Source organism: Rhinoraja longicauda, chromosome 2, assembly GCF_053455715.1.
Source record: "Rhinoraja longicauda isolate Sanriku21f chromosome 2, sRhiLon1.1, whole genome shotgun sequence".
NCBI classification, from domain to species: domain Eukaryota; kingdom Metazoa; phylum Chordata; class Chondrichthyes; order Rajiformes; family Arhynchobatidae; genus Rhinoraja; species Rhinoraja longicauda.
The window spans coordinates 84,951,224-84,971,865 of record NC_135954.1 but is presented as its reverse complement, the minus strand read 5'-3'; the positions used below and the strand labels follow the sequence as shown (position 1 = coordinate 84,971,865).

Sequence of the window (20,642 nt, the reverse complement as noted above, 5' to 3'; positions counted from 1 at the left end):
TCCTCTACCAGTTCTTATCTTTTATGGCACAAGTTCTTATCTTGTCTGGATCAAGACTTGTCGTTCTGTATGGTTCTACTTAGCAATGGGGTGTCTTATTTTTCAGTCACATCTTTTTAAATCTGTGTCTTTTGTCATGCACAACATCGCACTTTCAGCTAATCACAGCCTTTTAACTTGTTTCCACATATTTCTTGCATGAATCATTCCTCTGCACATACACCCTAAACCCTTTCAGTTCTAAAACCATTTCAATGTTATAGGAAAGATGTTGTCAAGCTGCAAAGGGTACAGAGAAGATTTACGAGGATGTGAGCTTTGGGGAGAGGTTGAGTAGGCTGGGACTCTATTCCTTGGAGCACAGGAGAACGAGGGGGTGATCTTATAGAGGTGTATCAAATCATGAGAGGAATAGATCCAGTAGATGTACAGCCTTGCCCAGAGTGGGTGAATTGAGGACCAGAGGACATAGGTTTAAGGTGAAGGTAAAATATTTAATAGGAATCTGAGGGGTAACTTTTTCACACAAAGGGTGGTGGATGTATGGGACAAACTGCCAGAGGAGGTAGTTGAGGCTGGGACTATCCCAACGTTTAAGAAACTGTTAGACAGGTACATGGATAGAACAGGTTTGGAGGGATATGGACCAAACGCAGGTAGGTGGGACTAGTGTAGCTGGGACATGTTGGCCGGTGTGGGCATGTTAGGCAGAAGGGCCTGTTTCCACACTATCACTCTATGATTATAAATTAATCATGCATTTACGTAAAGCCAATCCAAAGAGATCTGCCAGTGCGGACCAGGCCAAATTTATGCAGAATGAGGGGAATCTGACGGTGCACTTTGTACAAATCAAATTAACAGCAAAACCTAGGCAGTCCCAAGAGAAGGACATTGTATATCATGGAGGATGGTGAACCTTCAACAATCTTTATTAAAAGAAAAAAACATTTGGTTCAATCTTTGTGATCTGGACTGCAGTTTAATCTTAAAATCCCCATTTGGGATTCTATCAGCTGGATGATATTCTCACACACAATTTGTGCTTGCCAGTCCTTGGCTCATAATAAAGTAATCTTATTTGAACAAATGGATACTGTACAAGCTTACAGTGCCCTCCAAAGTGTTTGGAACTGTACTCCACAACTTGAGATTTGTAATAGAAAAAAAAATCACATGTGGTTAAAGTGCACATTGTCAGATTTTAATAAGGGCCATTTGTATACATTTTGGTTTCACCATGTAGAAATTACAGCAGTGTTTATACATAATCCCCCCATTTCAGGGCACTATAATGTTTGGGACACAGCAATGTCATGTAAATGAAAGTAGTGATGTTTAGTATTTTGTTGCATATCCTTTACACGCAATGACTGCTTGAAGTCTGCGATTCATGGACATCACCAGTTGCTGGGTGTCTTCGCTGGTGATGCTCTGCCAGGCCTGTATTGCAGCCATCTTTAGCTTATGCTTGTTTTGGGAGCTAGTCCCCTTCAGTTTTCTCTTCAGCATATAAAAGGCATGCTCAATTGGGTTCAAACCGGGTGATTGACTTGGCCACTCAAGAATTGATCTTTTTTTGCTTTTAAAAACTCCTTTGTTGCTTTAGCAGTATGTTTGGGATCATTGTCTTGCTGTAGAATGAACCGCCGGCCAATGAGTTTTGAGGCATTTATTTGAACTTGAGCAGATAGGATGTGTCTATGCACTTCAGATTTCATTATGTTACTACCATCAGCAGTTGTATCATCAATGAAGTTAAGTGAGCATTCATACATGCCCAGGCCATAACACCCCCACCACTGTGTTTCACAGATGAGGTGGTATGCTTTGGATCTTGGGCAGTTCCTTCTCTCCTCCATACTTTGCTTTTGCCATCACTCTGATACAAGTTAATCTTCATCTCATCTGTCCACAAGACCTTTTTCTGGAACTGTGGTCGCTCTTTTAAGTACTTCTTGGCAAACTGTAACCCGGTCATTCTATTTTCGTGGCTGACCAGTGGTTTGCATTTTGCAGTGTAGCCTCTGTATTTCTGTTCATGACGTCTTCTGTGGACGATGGTCTTTGACAAATCCATACCTGGCTCCTGAAGAGTGTTTCTGATCTGTTGGACAGGTATTTGGGGATTTTTCTTTATTGTAGAGAGAATTCTGTCATCAGCTGTGGGGGTCTTCCTTGGCCTGCCAGTCCCTTTGCGATTAGTAATCTCACCAGTGCTCTCTTTCTTCTTAATGATGTTCCAAACCGTTGTCTTTGGTAAGCCTAAGGTTTGGCTGATGTCTCTAACAGTTTTATTCTTGTTTCTCAGTCTCATAATGTCTTCTTTGACTTTCTTTGGCACAACTTTGGTCCTCATGTTGATGAACAGCAATAAAAGTTTCCAACTGTGATGGAAAGACTGGAGGAAAGACTAGGTGCTGAGAGCTCTCTTGTACCCACATTAAGGAGGCAATTAAACACACCTGAGCAATTACAAACGCCTGTGAAGCCATGTGTCCCAAACATTATTGTGCCCTGAAATGGGGGGACTATGTATAAGCACAGCTATAATTTCTACATGGTGAAACCAAAATGTATAAAATTACCCTTTAATAAAATCTGACAATGTGCACTTAACCACATGTGATTTTTTTTATTTACAAATCTTAAATTGTGGAGTACTGAGGCAAATAAATAAATGATGGGTCTTTGTCCCAAACATTATGGAGGGCACTATAGATCCAATGTTTCTTCACATCAAGGCTGCATTGTGGTGCTGTGGATTTTTGACATACACATTTGTTCCTAACATTGAATATTTAACTCTGGCAGAAATTGCAATCCTTATTTGGGTCAGGTTGCTAATATTGGAAATGGGGTGGGGCTCCACAGGCGGCTTGGAATCACATTTTCATACTTGTTTTCAGCCATGTTTATAGTTCATATTTTTGAATAAAGTAAAAAATGGTGGTTTATAATGAATACTTTGACTTGCAGGAGATTTGAACCTGAACGTTGTAGCAATGGCATTGTCGGGTTACACAGATGAAAAGGATTCTTTGTGGCGAGAAATGTGTAGTACTCTAAGATTGCAGCTAAATAATCCTTATCTCTGTGTCATGTTTGCCTTTCTGACGAGTGAACCAGGATCATATGATGGTGTACTGGTAAGGTCTTCTATCATTTAATATTTATAATTTTGATCACTTAACATATTTTGCATATCAATTATTTTGTCATTTTCATTACTCACTTTAGTATGAGAGCAGCGTTGCCGTGCGTGACAGAGTGGCCTTTGCCAATATGTTTCTAAATGACACCCAGGTAAGTGCAATCATAAATAAGTATAAACCCAAAATATACTTTATCTGAATATTTTGCAGTTTCTTGCATTGTTATTCCAGGCTTGGAACAACAAATTCCAACATTTTTTTGTTGTTGATGGATGTCAAGCACTTAAATGTATCCTTTGTTGGGTTTTGGAGTTTTGCAAGCAATAAGCGAGTTCGGTATTGCAACTGAGCATGCGCAGGTCATGGGTCGCGAGGGGGAAAGAATTGTCGCTAGCTCATCTGCTCCATGTAAACAAATCTTCGTTTCGTCTGTTTTTTCCAGTTTTTCTCTGTATATGTAAGAAAATACTGTTTTCAAAACTTAATTTGGTGTATATATGGTTAATTAGTACAAACTGTGATGATTTTGTAGGTTTTTTTGCTTTATGCGGCGAGTTCCCCTCAACTCTCCCCGACTCTTTAACTTGTTCCGGAGCCGCGGAACCACGGTGGCGGCTGCGGGGACTGGAGGGAGAAGCTGCTGGCAAAGGTTCACTGGAGAGCGGATCGCCACCGACCCAGAGTCGGGGCAAGGCGAGAAATCGCAGCGCCCCCTCGCAAACAACAAACTCAAGGAAACTTCCCTCCTCGCCGCCGCTCACCCCGGGGGTTCTGAACAACAACTGCAACACGTGTTTATTCTTATTTCGCTGCGTTAGAAGGAGATGGGGTCGGGGAAGAGAGTGGAGGAACGGCGCAGATCTGGCTGGCGCTGAGAGAGGGAGGGAGCAACCACGTCTGACACCCTCTCCTTCCCTGCGCTCCGGCTCTCACCCGCTGTTCCCCCCCTCTCTCTCTCCCCCCCCCTCTCTCTCTCCCCCCTCTCTCTCTCTCTCCCCCCTCTCTCTCTCTCTCCTCTCTCTCTCTCTCTCTCCCTCTCTCCCCCCTCTCTCTCTGTCTCTCTCCCCCTCTCTCTCTCTCCCCCCCTCTCTCTCTCTCCCCCCTCTCTCTCTCTCCCCCCTCTCTCTCCCCCTCTCTCTCTCTCCCACCCCTCTCTCTCTCTCTCTCTCTCTCTCTCTCTCTCTCCCCCTCTCTCTCCCAGCACCAGCGAGATCTGCGCCGCTCCTCCACTCTCTTCCCTGGCCCTGTCTCCCTCTAACGCAGTGATATAAGAACAATCACAAGTGTTGTAGTTGTTGTTCAGAAGCCCCGGGGTGAGCGGAGGCAGCGAGGAGGGATGTTTCCTTGAGTTTGTTGTTTGCGAGGGGGCGCTGCGATCTCTCGCTTTGTCCCGGCTCTGAGTCGGTGACGATCCGCTCTCCGGTGAACCTTCGCCGGCAGCTTCTGTTTCCAGTCCCCGCAGCCGCCTCCGCGGCTCCGGGCCAAGTTAAAGAGTCGGGGAGAGTTGAGGGGAACTCACCGCATAAAGCAAAAAAACCTACAAAATCATCATAGTTTTTACTAATTAACCAAATTACGTTTTGAAAACAGTATTTTCTTACCTATACGGAAAAACTGGAAAAAACGGATGAAATGAAGATTTGTTTACATGGAGCAGATGATCTAGCGACAATTCTATGCCCCACGACCTATGACCTGCGCATGCTCAGTCGGAACACCAAACTTGCTTATCAGCTCTATTGTAGTTTAATCATGTTGATAAAATATGCCTAAGATGACGATGTGCTTCCCACATTGACCTCATTAGCCACCGCAGAACCTATAAGATGGGAGTGAATAAGTCATCCTTGCTCTTGGGTACAATAGATGTAATTTGGTGACCTAGCACTTCTTCCTGTGCTCTCTATTGAGTCTGTGCTGTACGAGAGGGACCTAGACATGGGCAAGCAGATTTGTCCTTAGTTTGTCATAGTTAACGTGGTAAACTCTTCAATGTAAGAGATTTGAAAAAGGTGCCTCCAAAGATAGTAGATGCACTAATTATCATTTTCCAAAATTCCTTAGACTTTAATGATTTTGCAGATCTAGAGGTAGCAAATGTGACTGTTTATCTAGGGAGGGAAAGTAAATGTGCAACTGTAACATAGCAGCCGTGGAGATGCTGATATTTATACAAAATATATCCAGGCACTTAGAAAATAATAAATTAATGGGCAGAGCTACACGGACAGAAAAGCAATGGATGACCACTAGGCGGAGCAGTAGATGCAGGTAGAGCAGAAGCGCCCTTTTAAAAAAAACATCTGAGAAATATATATTGTTTTGAATGCTGTTGAGCTGTTTGAGGGGTAATCTCTGGAGAGGGGGGTGACTGCAGTGGTCAAATTTGTGGCAAAATTTACTGGCTCTGCTGCAAAGGACGGGACGAAAATGATAGGTCAAGTGGGAGATTCAGCTGCAAGGGAAATTAACATTTGAGTGATTATAAATGAGATTTCTGAATGGTATGCCCACATTTCTATTGACAGCATGGGTAAAAATTTGTTGGTGTTCTGCAGCACAAATTTAGAGAGCTAGGTTATGGATTAAAAAACAGAACATCTTGGGTTATAATCTCAGGATTACTTTTTGTGCCGCATGCTAGTTTTTGAGCCTCAGCCATTTGTAATCTATGTCATTAATTTGGCTGAGTGAATCCTAGTTGGCTGATGACACAAAACGTAAGCGAAAATATAAGCAATGATGAGGTTGTAAAGAGACTTTGAGGGTATATAGACAAGCTGAGTGAGTGAATAGCAACATGGCAAATGGAGTGTGATTTTTTTTAAATTGTCATCGACTACGGGTGAAAATGCTGAATATTTTTTAAATAGTGAGAGTTTTGGTCGTTGTTGTTCAAAGTGACCCGAATGTTCTTGTATTAGTCACTAAAAGCCAATGTGCAGATGCAAGGAGCAATTTGAGGAGACATTTTATATGGTGGGCGCATCGCAGAGTTGAGCAATAGTGTAATGATGTCTCATTATAATCATGTTTTTACATAATTCCATGGGATTGAGGATAAATTGCTTCCCTTTTTGAGACCACAACTGGAGTTTTGTACACCATTTTGGTCTCCTTGTCTGTAGATAGTTCAATGCCACTTTATTGTCACATGTACCAAGATAGTGAAATTTATTTTTGTGTATGTTTCAGTACAAGTATCATGATACATAAACACTTGGATACATCTTGGAGAAGCAACTCAGATACAGTACCAGTGCATAGTATTCGTACACTGAGACATTACAGATTCGCCAGATTTGGCACCTTTTTCAAGTCCCAGTCGTTATAAGTGCCTGCGTTGCAGGGTCAGCCTGGCTAAGCATAGCCGTGATATCCTCCATCTCTATCTGCTGCGTCCGGTCCATGCGGTTGGCGTCTTGGAGCGATGCCCGATCCAGCCGAGCCCCAGACTGTTTCAGGGCCTTCAGTGGCCCACTCCCCTGTCAAAGCAGTACACTCTCTCCCATAGTCAGTCTGCTTAAGGGAGGGAGTGCACTGTTTAAGATGTCCAAATCCTTCCTCTCTGGGCGGGCAAGCCGGGCCTTCCGGGTGGATTCCTGGTAGTGACACGTGTCCTCTGTCCACGGCGGGCGATTGGGGCCTATTAATAGTAAGGGATATACCTACTAAAAAGGGAGTGATGCAAAGATTCATCCAATTAATTCCTGGTGGCAGGTTTGTCATGTATAGAGAAATTGATTCGGCTGGGGCATTTTTCTTGGAGTTTAGAACAGCGCAAGTGAATATCTTTGAATTGAGATATGTAAAATACTCAGAAGTAAGAAGTCAACAACTAGAGATCACAGCTTCCATACAAGGGGGAGACCATTCATAGTTAAAATGTGGAGCTATTTCTCTTCTGGGAAGAGTGGTGAATCTTTAGCATTTTGTACCTCCGAGGGAAATGGAGTTTAATTCAACGATAGAATTTGGAACATATTGATAGGTTTCTAGATATTGGAGGAATTTGGTTGTGGTAATTGGACAGGAACATTATGTTGAGTTGAAAGGTTGGTTGTGATCTTACTGAGGAGAAGTTTGAGGGACTGAATGATATATGCCTATTTCCTATACTATGTTACCATCTGGTGCAGCCTTTGTCACTTTGGCCTCCTATGTTGATGAGTCATTTTCCACTAAAATTATTTATCTTTGGAACCTTAAATTTACCATTTTGCCTTTTGTATTGGTACTATTTAAATAAGAAATATGATTTCATTGCTAGGGGTATTGAATATGAGTTAGGAAGTCATGGTGCAGCTCAATAGGAATTTGGTTAGGCCACATTTAGAGTATTGCGTGCAGTTCTGGTCACCCCATTACAGGAAAAATGTGGAGGCTTTGGAGAGGGCACAGAGGAGGTTTACCAGAATGCTGCCTGCATTAGCGGGTTTCAGGTACAGGGAGAGATTGGGTAAACTTGGATTGTTTTCTCTGGAACGTCGGAGGTTGAGCAAAAACTTGATATAAGTGTATAAAATTGCAAGATGTGTAAGGGTAGACAGTCAGAACCTTTTTTCCCATGGTGGCATAGCTACAAGGTGAGAGGGGAAAAGTTTAATGGAGATCTGTCATGGGAAGTCTTTTCAGAAGAGAGTAGTGGGTGCTTGCAACGCATTGCCAGGGGTGGTGGCGGAGGCAGATACGAAAGGGGCATTAAAGAGGCTTTTAGATAAGCACATGGAAGAGGTGGGAATCAAGGGATGTGGAACATGTACAGACAGATGAGATCAGTTTAACTTGGCATCATGTTCAGCACAAACATTGTGGGACAAAGGGTCCGTTCATATGCTGTACTGTTCTATTTTCTAGCTCTTGGTTTAGCATTGCATGGTAATACGAATATCACTGTACCTTAATTGTACACGTGACAATCAAAGACCTCTGAAACCTTTGAATATCAAGTGCACATCCAAATACATTTTAATTAAAATTAATGTTTCTCTCGCTCGGCACCTTTTTAAGGCAGAAATGCAGACCTCCGTACTCTCTTGTGGGACAAGTTGATTCTCAAACTTTCCTTTCGCCCATCTAGCAATCAATTTAAATTTATACTTCTTGGATATTGACCTCATCCATTGGAAATAGATGTCTATTCTATTCCAAGGAAAAACAAATCCACTGTGCAATCTTTTTTCGTGACAAAATACGTTTGAGAACATCTTGTATCGTCCTGAGTAATGTCATTTTTTTTAAAGAGTCATAGAATGATACAGTGTGGAAATGGGCCCTTCGGCCCAAATAGCCCACACCGGCCAACATTGTCCCAGCTACATTGGTCCCTTGCCTGCGCTTGGTCCATATCACTCCAAACCTGTCCTATCCAGGTACCTGTCTAACTGTTTCTTAAACGATGGGATAGTTCCAACCTCAGCTACTTCTGTCAGCTTGTTCCATACACCCACCACCCTTTGTGTGAAAAAGTTACCCCTCGGATTCCTATAAAATCTTTTTCCCTTCACCTTGAACCTATGTCCTCTGGTCCTTGAATTCCCTACTCTGGGTAAGAGACTCTGTGCATCTACCCGATCTATTCCTCTCATGATTTTGTATATCTCTATAAGATTCCCCCTCATCCTCCTGCGCTCCATGGAATAGAGACCCAGCCTATTCAACACCTCCCTATTGCTCAGACTCTTTAGTCCTGGCAACATCCTCGTAAATCTTTTCTGAACCCTTTCAAGTTTGACAATATCTTTCCTAAAACATGGTGCCCAGAACTGAACATAATATTCTAAACGCGGTCTCACCAACGTCTCATACAACTGCAACATGACCTCCCGACTTCTATTTTCAATATTCTGACTGATGAAGGCCAAAGTGCCAAAAGCCTTTTTGACCACCTTATCTACCTGCGACTCAACCTTCATGGAACCATGCACCTATACTCCTAGATCCCTCTGCTCTACAACACTACCCAGAGGCCTACCATTTACTGTGTAGGTCCTGCCCTTGTTCGACGTCCCAAAATGCAACACCCCACACTTCTCTGTATTAAATTCCATCAACCATTCCTCTGCCCACCTGGCCAATCGAAACAGTTCCTGCTGCAATATTTTACAACCATCTTCACTATCTGCAAAATCACTCACTTTTGTATGGTGTAATTAAAACAGCATCCTGTACTCTAGTTGAGACCTAATAATACTTTGTGTAGGAAAGAACTGCAGATGCTGGTTTAAATCGAAGGTAGACACAAAATGCTGGAGTAACTCAGCGGGATAGGCAGCATCTCTGGAGAGAAGGAATGGGTGTCATTTCAGGTTGAGACCCTTCTTCACACTTCAGCATTTTGCGTCTACCATATTTAGAGTACGGATCTTATTTAGTGCCAGAGCATGCTGAAGGGCCTACTGCCACTTCTTGTGGTCTTTTTTCCGTATCGTATCTCCGTCCGCACTGCAGCCTAACATCGAAGAGTTGGCAGCCTTTGCTGGAGACCGACTTCGGGAGCTCTACCGCTGGAGCTTGCGATCCCTTTGCCAGGGATCGACCTCTGAGCTCCAGCCGTGGGAGCCTGCGAACTTAACATCGTGGAGCTCGCGGTCTTTGGTTAGAGACCGACTTCGGGAACTCCAAGCCGCGGGAGTTCTGACCGCCCTACGCGGGGGCTTCGACCGCCCCCACTGTGGGAGAAATTGGGGGAAGAAGATTAGAGTTTATTGCCTTCCATCACAGTGGGGAATCCGCTGTGGTGGATGTTTATGTTAACTTTTATGTAGTTGTGTGCCTTGTTGCTTTTTTAGTATGGCTATACGGTAATTCGCATATCACTGTACCTAAATTGGTACACGTGACAATAAAGGACCTTTGAAAAGATGCTATGTGATGGAGGTCGTAGGGTAAAATGGAAAGAAGGTGGTTTGATAGACATCCAGAGTAGATGAAGGGAGAGAGAAAAGGATAGAAGGTGATCTGAAATTGAAGAATTCACTGTTCATAGCGTTGGTTTGCAGTCTATTTGGGTAGAATATGATGTGCTGATCCTCTAGTTTGCCTTTGGCCTTGCCTTGGCTGTGGAGAAAGTTAACAACAGACTGGTTAGTCTGGGAATGGGAAGGGGAATTATAATGGATGGCAGCCAGGGAATTCAGATGGCCACAACAGATAGAGTGCACGTGCAAACCGGTCTACTAGTCTGCATTTCATTTCACCGATGCAGAGGTTGCCTCCTTTAGAGCACCGAATGTAATTGTGGAGAATCTCGGAATATGTGTGTTTGTGGCTGACCAGGAGACTGGGGTCAGAGGTGAAGGTAAAACATTTGGGACCAAGATGAGGAGAAATTACTTATTTCAAGTGTGTTGAAACTGTGGAATTCCATTCCAAATATGGGTGTAGAGATCAAGCAAAGAATATATTAGAAAAAAAGAAAGAAATTTCAAGTTGTAAAATGCAAGGGAAGGGAATGGAAGGTGAAGTGGGAATCAAGTTTGTGGATATGAACTTTTATCCAAATATGCTTATGAATTTCACAACCTTAATTGTAATTGGTGTTTTTATGCAAAATCATAGGTAAGTTTTACTTTCTTTTCCCAGATGTGTTAATATGTTTCAAATGTTGCTTGAATTTAGCTGCCTAATGTAAGGAATTTAAATAATTTATTTTTTTGCTGCTTTGCTAAATTAATACTTGACATTGTCTTTTAGATTCTTCGGTATATTGACAAACTAACCAATGAAATGAAAGAAGCTGGAAACCTAGAGGGAATTCTATTAACAGGCTTGACAAAAGATGGCATTGACCTCATGGAGAGTTATGTAGATAGGACTGGTGATGTACAGACAGCAAGTTTCTGTATGCTGCAGGTAAATAAAATAAAATTGGAACATACATTTCTATGTTTCGTGTACAGAAAGAAAAGATTTCATAATTAAAAGTGCCTTTCACAGCCGTGAGACATCTCAGCATAATATTGCCAATTAAGTACAGGTGATTCTAATAAATCACAGTTGCGTTCCTAAGAAACCTTGCATTATAGAAAATATTGTTATAAAAACAACTGTTTCAATGGGGGAAAGGGGTTCAGGAACTAGTGTTCCAGACTCAAAATAATAAATCTTATTTTACCTATAGGATTAAAAAAATAAAGGTCTTCAATAGCAATAAGTTTAAGCTGTAGTTACATTGGTAAGCAGACTGTTGTTGCACAAGAGTAACATTGCTTGGGTAACTCTTTCTGGAACTTTTGTGCGATAAAGATAGCAGTTAGGGCACTGGTATACCCCTCCTGCAGGATGTAGGAAGTCAGGAAAACATCAGTATTGCTGGGAATTAGACCTCTTGGGAAGTGTGTCCAACTGCAGCTCCGGACTGATCGCCTGACGGAACTGGAGCTGCAGCTAGATGATCTCTGCATCTGCAGTCTCTTGTGTCCCCATGACAAAATTTACTTTACCGTAGAGATACAGCACGGAAGCAAGCACTTCAGCCCATAGTGTCCCCGCCGACCAATGATCACCCCGTACATTAACACTACCCTACACACTCAGGACAATTTACAATCTTACCGAAGCCAATTAACCAACAAACCCGTGGGAGGAAACCGGAACACACGGAGAAAACCCATGCAGTTTCAGGGAGAATATACTAACTCTATAAAGACAGCACCCATAGTCGGGATCGAACTTTGATTCCTGGCTCTGTAAGGCAGCAACTCTACTGCTATGTCACTGTGCTGCCCTAAAATTGTTTGTTACATGCGTTGAGGGATGAAATCAGCAAGGATACCAGACTTGCATCTCTCTGCTTCTTCAGAATAATGCTGTGGAATCTTTAATGTACACATGAGAGTGGAGAAGACCAAATTTTAATGTTTCGACTGGAAAATGCATTCTTGAGAGTATACAGCATCCATAATATCGTATTGGAATGTTTGCCAAGATTATTTGCTTTCAGGTCTCTGGTCACAAAGCCTTAACACTCAGGTAAAAGTGCTAACAACGAGCCACAAAAGATTGTTGTTATCTTCTAATGTGAGATTCTAACTTTCTTTCTGAAGAGTTCTTTATATATATATATATATTTTTTTAAATCGAACAAACTCCCATTTGAGCAAGTGGTTGATTGTTCATGAACTGGCAGTATAATTTGGAGTTGTCATGAACTGAAGTTTTTGAGGGTTGAACTATATTTTTTTGCCCTGTGCAGTTGTACATTAATGAAAGAACATCTATTTCCCACCAAATATTTGTATGGTATTGGCCTTTTTCCCCCTTTATTCTTTGTGGGCCATCAGATAATCATTGGCCGATCCTTTTCATTCTAGAATTGTTTGATCAACTGAATTTAAATAGTTCAGCGACAGCAGAAGTATTTGAACATGTCTCCAGCTCATTAATCACAGTTTATGGATTTGCTGGTACAGGAACATGATCACTGTGCCACCCTTTCATTGAAAATACTGGTTTAAATTATTGCTTTAATACTGAGGCTTAAAGTATCAGAATTTGCAGCCAACGAGGATGTCTTGTCATGATTTAGTCAGATAAATGAATGGGTTAGATTTGGCAATTCCAAGAACGGGATAATCATTAAACGATTAATGGTTTGATCAGTATATATAAGACAATAACTGCAGATGCTGGTACAAATCGAAGGTATTTATTCACAAAATGCTGGAGTAACTCAGCAGGTCAGGCAGCATCTCAGGAGAGAAGGAATGGGTGACGTTTCGGGTCGAGACCCTTCTTCAGACTGATGTCAGGGGGGCGGGACAAAGGAAGGATATAGGTGGAGACAGGAAGATAGAGGGAGATCTGGGAAGGGGAGGGGAAGAGAGGGACAGAGGAACTATCTAAAGTGGGAGAAGTCGATGTTCATACCACTGGGCTACAAGCTGCCCAGGCGAAATATGAGGTGCTGTTCCTCCAATTTCCGGTGGGCCTCACTATGGCACTGGAGGAGGCCCATGACAGAAAGGTCAGACTGGGAATGGGAGGGGGAGTTGAAGTGCTCGGCCACCAGGAGACCAGTTTGGCCAACGCGGACCGAGTGCAGGTGTTGAGCGAAGCGATCGCCGAGCCTGCGCTTGGTTTCGCCGATGTAAATAAGTTGACATCTGCAGCAGCAGATGCAATAGATGAGGTTGGAGGAGGTGGTGGTGAACCTCTGTCTCACCTGGAAAGACTGTTTGGGTCCTTGGATGGAGTTGAGGGGGGAGGTAAAGGGATAGGTGTTGCATCTCGTGCGGTTGCAGGGGAAAGTGCCCGGGGATGGGGTGGTTTGGGTAGGTTGGTTTGATCAGTAATTAATTAGCATTAACATATAAATGGTTTGTGGTTGAAGCATTTATATAATATTTAAAAAGACAAGATTCTAGCAGAGTGTTATGAACTGTTGCTGAATTATTATGAACTTTACTTTGATATAGTCTATAAATAATTTTAAATCATTGGCCTTGGAAAAATTGTTCACTTTAGTCATGTTGCAACTCTTGATACATGGGATAACTGTACTATAATTTGCTTAAAGTACATTTTAAACTACAGTGTCTTTTTTTACCCCTGCACTTTTGGTAACCACCCAGACAAATACATTTTCTGTTAAATGTGACTGCACGCATTTGTGAAATTTTATATTTTAACTTACTCAGGGCTCACCCGGTGATGTTGTGAAGGATCCCAGGGTACAGTATTGGATTGAGAATTACAGGAATCTACTTGATGCTTGGAGATTCTGGCATAAGAGGGCTGAATTTGACATTCATAGGAGTAAATTGGACCCGTTTTCAAAACCTCTTGCACAGGTAAATGGATTTCAAACAGACTGAACAGTATTGTGTTAAAAAAGTTTGCTTAATGTGGAGAACTTGTTTCAAAAATAGACTAACTTGTTAATTCATTGTTTTCTAGTCTAAGTTAAGAGTTCCAGGAAAACTGGCTCTTATATTCTAGGATTTTGAAGGAAATGGCATCAAATCTCATTGAAGTATGTTTCCTACAGGGTGGAAGATAGCAAATGTAATCACTATTTATGGAAGGGGTGAGAGAGGAAAGTGCTAACTTGCAGGCTATGGTAACAGCATTTAGGAAGTAACAATAGGATTTAGGGTCATCATAGATCTAAAATAAACTGTTTTTGACAGATCTGCCTGTTTCTTTGAGAGAAATGGTATAGGGATAATATACAGTTGATTGACATGTTCTGGCTATTCGCATAATGGAAATTCCCCCTTACTAGATTTGCCTATCATTATCCAAAAATTGTACAGAATAAAATTTGCACTAATCGCATTTGTGTGCAGTGGTGGTGGGGGAGTAAATAAATATTTTTTTCAACTCTTGTTTCTTGGCGCATGAACAGATGGCACAGCTTCATGTTCTGCAAAATCGCAGTATGGACCATTTTCTACAAGTGCAACTAGCCTCCCTGTCCCTGGTAATGAGGGAGTCACGTACTATCTTTGATTGTTTAACATAAATGCACAGGAATTTGGAATGGATGTAAGCCATTCACACCCTTGAGATTGTTCTACGATTCAACAAGATTATGGAGTCATACAGTGTGGAAACAGGCCCCTTGGCCCAATGTGCCATGCCCCATCTGCACTGGTCCCACCTGCCTGCGTTTGGGCCATATTCCCTCTAAACATATCCTATCCATGTACCTGTCTAAATGCTTAAACGTTGCAATAGTACTTGCCTCAACTACCTCCTCCGTCAGCTGATTCCATTCACCCACCACCCTTTCATCCTTAGATGTTATTTCATTAATGTACAAGTGCACAGGACAAAAAAATATAGTCCATTCACCCACCATCCTTTAGGTTCGTATTAAATCTTTTTCCCCTCACCTTAAACCTATGTCTTCTGGTTATCGATTCACACAAATGATGGTGGATGTATGGAACAAGCTGCCAGAGGAGGTAGTTGAGGCAGGGACTATCCCAACATTTAAGAATCAGTTAGACAGGTACATGGATAGGACAGGTTTGGAGGGATATGGACCAAATGCTGGCAGGTGGGACTAGTGCAGCTGGGACATATTGGCTGGTGTGGGCAAGTTGGGCCGAAGGGCCTGTTTCCACACTATCACTCTATGACTACTCTAGGCAAAAGACCGAGTAAAAGCACACTATTACTCTCATGATTTTGTACACCTCTATAAGATCACTCCAGTTCTATTGCACTCCAAGGAATAAAAGCTAATGGCGAATAAAGATCATAGCTAATCTTTTGTCTCAATTTTGGATGAGAATATACAAGGCATGGTTTTTACATTTTATATATATATATATATATATATATATATATATATATATATGCAACATAGAAGTAAAAGTAAATGCGTTGGTCTGTAAATTTGGAGAAGACGCCAAAATTGATGACATGTTGGACAGTGACTGCTGTCAAAGGATACAATGGGGTTTAGACCAGTTACAGGTATAGGCGGAAAAACAGCAATAGCAACAATAGTAGAGGGGTAAAGAGGACAAATGGTATGTTTGCCTTCGTTGGTTGAGGCGTTGAATACAAGAGTTAGGAAGTTACGGTGCATCGCTATTAAACTTTGGTTAAACTGCATTTGGAGTATTGTGTGCAGTTCTGGTCATCGCATTACAGGATGGATGTGGAGGCTTTGGAAAGGGTGCAGAAAAGGTTTACCAGAATGATACCTGGATTAGGGGGTATTACATCTAAGAAGTGGTTGTAAACACTTGGATTGTTTTATCTGGAATGCCAGATGTTGAGGGGAGATCTGATAGAAGTATATAAAATTATAATAGGCATAGATAGGGTAGATAGTCAGAACCTTTTTCCCCCAGGATGAAAATGTCTGTCAAAGACCAAGGGCATATCTTAAAGTCAGATGGCGAAAGTTTAAAGAAGATGTGCGGAACAAGTTTTTTCCACAGTGGTGGGTGCCTGGAATGCACTGCTGGGGATTGTGGTGGAAGTGGATGAAATGATGGCATTTTAAGAGGGTTTTAGATGGACACAGGGAATGGAGGGATATGGATCACATACAGGCAGAAGAGATCAACTACATACTATTTATGTTGTCAGCTTGTATTCTCACCTATTGAAGGCCTGCATCCATTTAAAAGGGAAATATTGGTCTTGCCTTTTGCAAGAATTAGATGAATCTAGAAAGCAGAAGCATTTGATTAAATGTTACCAACTTGCCTGTGCAAATTTGAGTTGAAGGCTAAATATATAAATCTATGACAGAGCTATCCTACGTATATAGTTTAAAACACTAAAAATATACTTGGTGAACTTGATGTCGAACATGTTTGTTATTACTATATTTTGGCACTGGCTTTCATTTCATTTGTTAGGAAATGAAGGTCAAACCCCTTTACTTTAAAGATGCTTCAAGTTTCCCATTCACAACTGTATATTAATGCATTTATTCCAGGTGTTTGTGAGCTGTAACTTCTGTGGAAAATCCATATCGTACAGCTGTTCTGCCATGCCACATCAGGGAAGAAGCTTCAGCCAGTATGGTGTTAGCGGTTCTCCTACCAAATCAAAGGTTACAAGCTGCCCAGGATGTCGTAAACCTCTTCCACGCTGTGCACTCTGTCTTATCAATATGGGAACACCAGTTTCAAGTTGTTTAGGTAACCACTATTTATTGGTATAAGATTGTTATCTGTCTGAAGTGTAAACCAGAGCAATCATTTACAAAAGTTTTTGTTGGCTTCCTTGCTGATAATAGGAAAGTAACCCATTTATTTGGTGCTGTTCTAGTATTTTAATGTAGTTAAACTGCAGTAACCCAGTGTGGGTCTTGGTGTCAGATAGGCAAGTTCTGGACTATTGGACTTTACGTGAACTGGGCTTAAAGGACAAGTGAAAATTGGACCTCTGAGTTTAAAGAGAGCGCTGGAAACAGGAACCAAGTGTGTTTAAAAGTTGCATGGAAATGTGGACTGGGTGAGGTCAAAGGGAGCATGCGAAATGATCAGGTGATGCACATGCTGTACCATCGGGATTTCCAAACAATTGGAAAGCGGACTGTCAGAGGTTTATTTCACACACTTATGTCTTAGCTCCGTTAAAAAACTGTGCTACTACTATCACTTCCTGCAGCAAATCATTTCCTACTCCAAAAATTCTGTGCAAAGAATTTCTTCTCTTTGCTCCCTCAATAATTTAACATTTTTGGCTCCTTGTTACTTGCCCCAAATCTTCTGTCCTGTCAACACATCTCCTTTTGGAAGCTGACTAGAGTCCTAGTCCTACAGAGTGGAAACAAGCCCTTCGCCCCAACTTGCCCACGATGACCAACATGCCCCATCTACACGAGTCCCACCTGCCTGTGTTTGACCCTTCGAAACCTATCTTATCCATGTACCTGTCTAAATGTTTCTTGAACATTATGATCGTACCTGCCTCAACTAACTCCTCCAGCAGCTTGTTCCATATACCTACCACCGATTCCTCTTAAATCTTTCCCCCCTTGCCTTAAACCTATGTCCTCTGGTTCTTGATTCCCCTTTTCTGGGTAAAAGACTGCATTTACCCTATTTATTCTCCTCATGATCTTATACTCCCCTGTAAGATCATCCCTCATGCTCCTGCGCTCCAAGGAATAAAGACCTAGCCTGCTCAACCTCTTCCTACAGCCTAGTCCTGGCAACATCCTGGTAAACATTTTCTTCACCCGTTCTAGCTTAACAACTTTCCAATAACAGGGTGACCGAAACGGAACACAATATTCTAAATGTGGCCTCACCAATGTCTTGTACAACTGGAACATGATCTTCCAACATCTACACTCAATACTCTTGACTGATGTAGGCTAATGTGCTGAAAGCCTTCTTGATTGTGATGCCACTTTCAAGAAACAAAACTACAGCAGTCACTACAATGAAGGGAAAAGCTTCTGGTAAAAGCACACCTCCACTAGATTTCCCCCCATGATTTTGAGCCTACAAGTGGCTTCCCGATTATAAGTGTTATGAACATTGGTGATATTTTATAAATCTGGCGAGAAACAATAGTCATTGCCATTCCCAATTTCAGAGAAACTGACTGACTTGGAAGAACCATAGGCTGGTCTAAAAATTTTTTTTGAAAATGCTTGAAATATTCAGCTGGTCGAGCAGCATCAATGGAAGAGAAACAGTGTTAAAGTGTTGGATTGGTGATCCATCATTTATTTCTAGCTTTTTTTCAATAGGGTTGTATTTTTATTTTGCATAATTTATCAACTTGAACAATGGCTCAGTATTTGAAGTATTGATGCCTCGTCAATTGGCTTCAATTCCTGGCGTTTGAAGAAGAGTCTCGACCCGAAACATCACCCATTCCTTCTCTCCAGAGATGCTGCCTGGCCCGCGGAGTTAATCCAGCTGTTTGTCTATCTTCCATTCCAGCAGGACAGGTTTTCAGCACTAATGAACATGAGATGGTTCTTTAGGTTTAATATTATCATGTGTACTGAGGTACAGTGATAAGCATTGTTTTGCATGTTGTTGAATCAGGTCAGATAAAACTATACATTTATATGTAATCAAATCCAGTACAATAGGTAGAGCAAAGGGGAAGATGCAGAGTGCAGAAATTGAGGCAGATTCCATCGTGTCTCATGACCTATCATCTGTTGTGACATAATTGTTACAAACATTAGGTCTGTGCTCCAGGCTCTCCAAACTTTCCTCAAGTGGCAAATTGCTTTGCTTTCTTTAGATATATTTTAACCATATAAATCTCGGATAAGCTCATCAAACCATGAATCATTATGAATGAATCATTGCCTAGGTTCTTCAGGGTATATATAAGTGATACATGTACCTACATCAAGAAAATTTGCCTGCATTGACAATGTACACAGGCTTTTGGGGACCTGGAGTACAGAGTGGAAACATGGGTCGAGGGTAGAATGTGTTAGAAACCACATATGCTTTTACCTTTTTAGCAGTGGAAAGAAAAACTTGCTTTAATGCAACAATATATCTTGGTAACCCATGGCAGGTCATGGACATTTCTTGACCATATGTGGGAGATAGCAGTCAAGGCAAAAATAAAGACTAACAAAAGCTCACAGGCACAATTTTGGGTGCTAACATTGGATGGCTGCTCTTGCACTCTTATCATTGAGCATTGTGCTCCAGCAATCACATACAAAGCTTGTTGACGCATAATTAAACTCGCCACCAAAAATGTGTTTATATATTTGTATTTCCTACAACATAGGAGGAAGTCATTTGGCCCATTATGTCTGTGCCAGCTGTACAGCAACTCCATTAATTCAATTTCACCAACCTGGCAATTTACATAGTGAAGAGAGCTGCATGGAACGGGTTCTTATAATAATAATAATAATAATATTCATTTATTGTCATTGCAACGAGTACAACGAAATTAAAAAATAGCCAATCCTGACGGTGCGTAAAAACATATATGCAATAAATGCAAAAACAATTAAATACAATTATATTAAGTACAAAAGTTTTAAGTGTTGCCTAGTGCAGAAGGTAGTGTTCAGTTCTCGTATGGCCCTGGGGTAAAAACTGTTCTTAAGTCTGTTTGTTCGGGATTTGATCGACCTGAAACGTCGACCAGAGGGCAGATGAACAAATAGACGGTGGCCGGGGTGGGATGGATCTTTTATTATTTTGCCTGCTCTACTGAGGCAGCGTAGGCTGAACAGGTGCTCCAGGGAGGGCAGTGAGCAGCCGATGATCTTCTGGGCCGTCGTGATGACCCTCTGAAGGGCCTTCCTGTCCTTTTCTGAGCAGCTGGCATACCATGTGGTTATACAGTATGCCAGCACACTCTCGATGGAGCAGCGATAGAAGGACATCATGAGCTTCTCCTGCAGGTTGGTCTTCCTGAGGATCCTCAGGAAGTGGAGTCTCTGCTGTGCCTTCTTCACTGTGGTGATGGTGTTGGTAGACCAGGTAAGATCCTCTGCGATGTGCGTACCCAGGAACCTGAAAGCGGGTACCCTTTCCACACAGACCCCATTGATGTAGAGTGGGTCGTGTTCTGCACTGGTTTTCCTGAAGTCTATTATAAGTTCCTTTGTTTTGGAGTTCAGGACAAGATTGTTCACTGAACACCATGCTGCCAGCCTTTGGATTTCATCCCTGTAGGCTGTCTCATCTCCTCCTGAGATGAGTCCAACCACAGTCGTGTCATCCGCGAACTTGATGATGGTGTTGGTGGGATGGGTGGGGGCGCAGTCGTGAGTGTAGAGGGAGTAAAGGATGGGGCTCAACACACAGCCCTGTGGTGAGCCGGTGCTCAGTGTAATGGTGGAGGAGAGGTGAGGGCCTATTTTGACGGTCTGGGGGCGGTTGGTCAGGAAGTCCTTGATCCATTGGCAGATGGTTTGGGAAAATCCAAGGTCAGAAAGTTTGGTGACCAGTCTGCTCGGGATGACCGTGTTAAAGGCAGAGCTGAAGTCGAGGAAGAGCATCCTCACATAGCTCCCCTGGTGTTCAAGGTGGGTCAGTGCAGTGTGAAGAGCAGTGTCGATGGCAT

At 42.1% G+C, this 20,642-nt stretch overlaps 1 protein-coding gene across 2 annotated transcripts in view; it reads left to right on the top strand.

Annotated features, from left to right (window-relative positions):
• The window catches only part of mios (missing oocyte, meiosis regulator, homolog (Drosophila)), a 46,295-nt gene that overhangs the window by 18,097 nt on the left and 7,556 nt on the right, over positions 1-20,642 (top strand). For both annotated transcript variants that reach the window (XM_078422131.1, XM_078422141.1), the window contains exons 5-9: positions 2,980-3,149; positions 3,241-3,306; positions 10,851-11,009; positions 13,796-13,948; positions 16,564-16,768. In XM_078422131.1, coding sequence (XP_078278257.1) covers positions 2,980-3,149; positions 3,241-3,306; positions 10,851-11,009; positions 13,796-13,948; positions 16,564-16,768 — 753 coding nt within the window. The remainder of the gene's footprint in view (positions 1-2,979; positions 3,150-3,240; positions 3,307-10,850; positions 11,010-13,795; positions 13,949-16,563; positions 16,769-20,642) is intronic.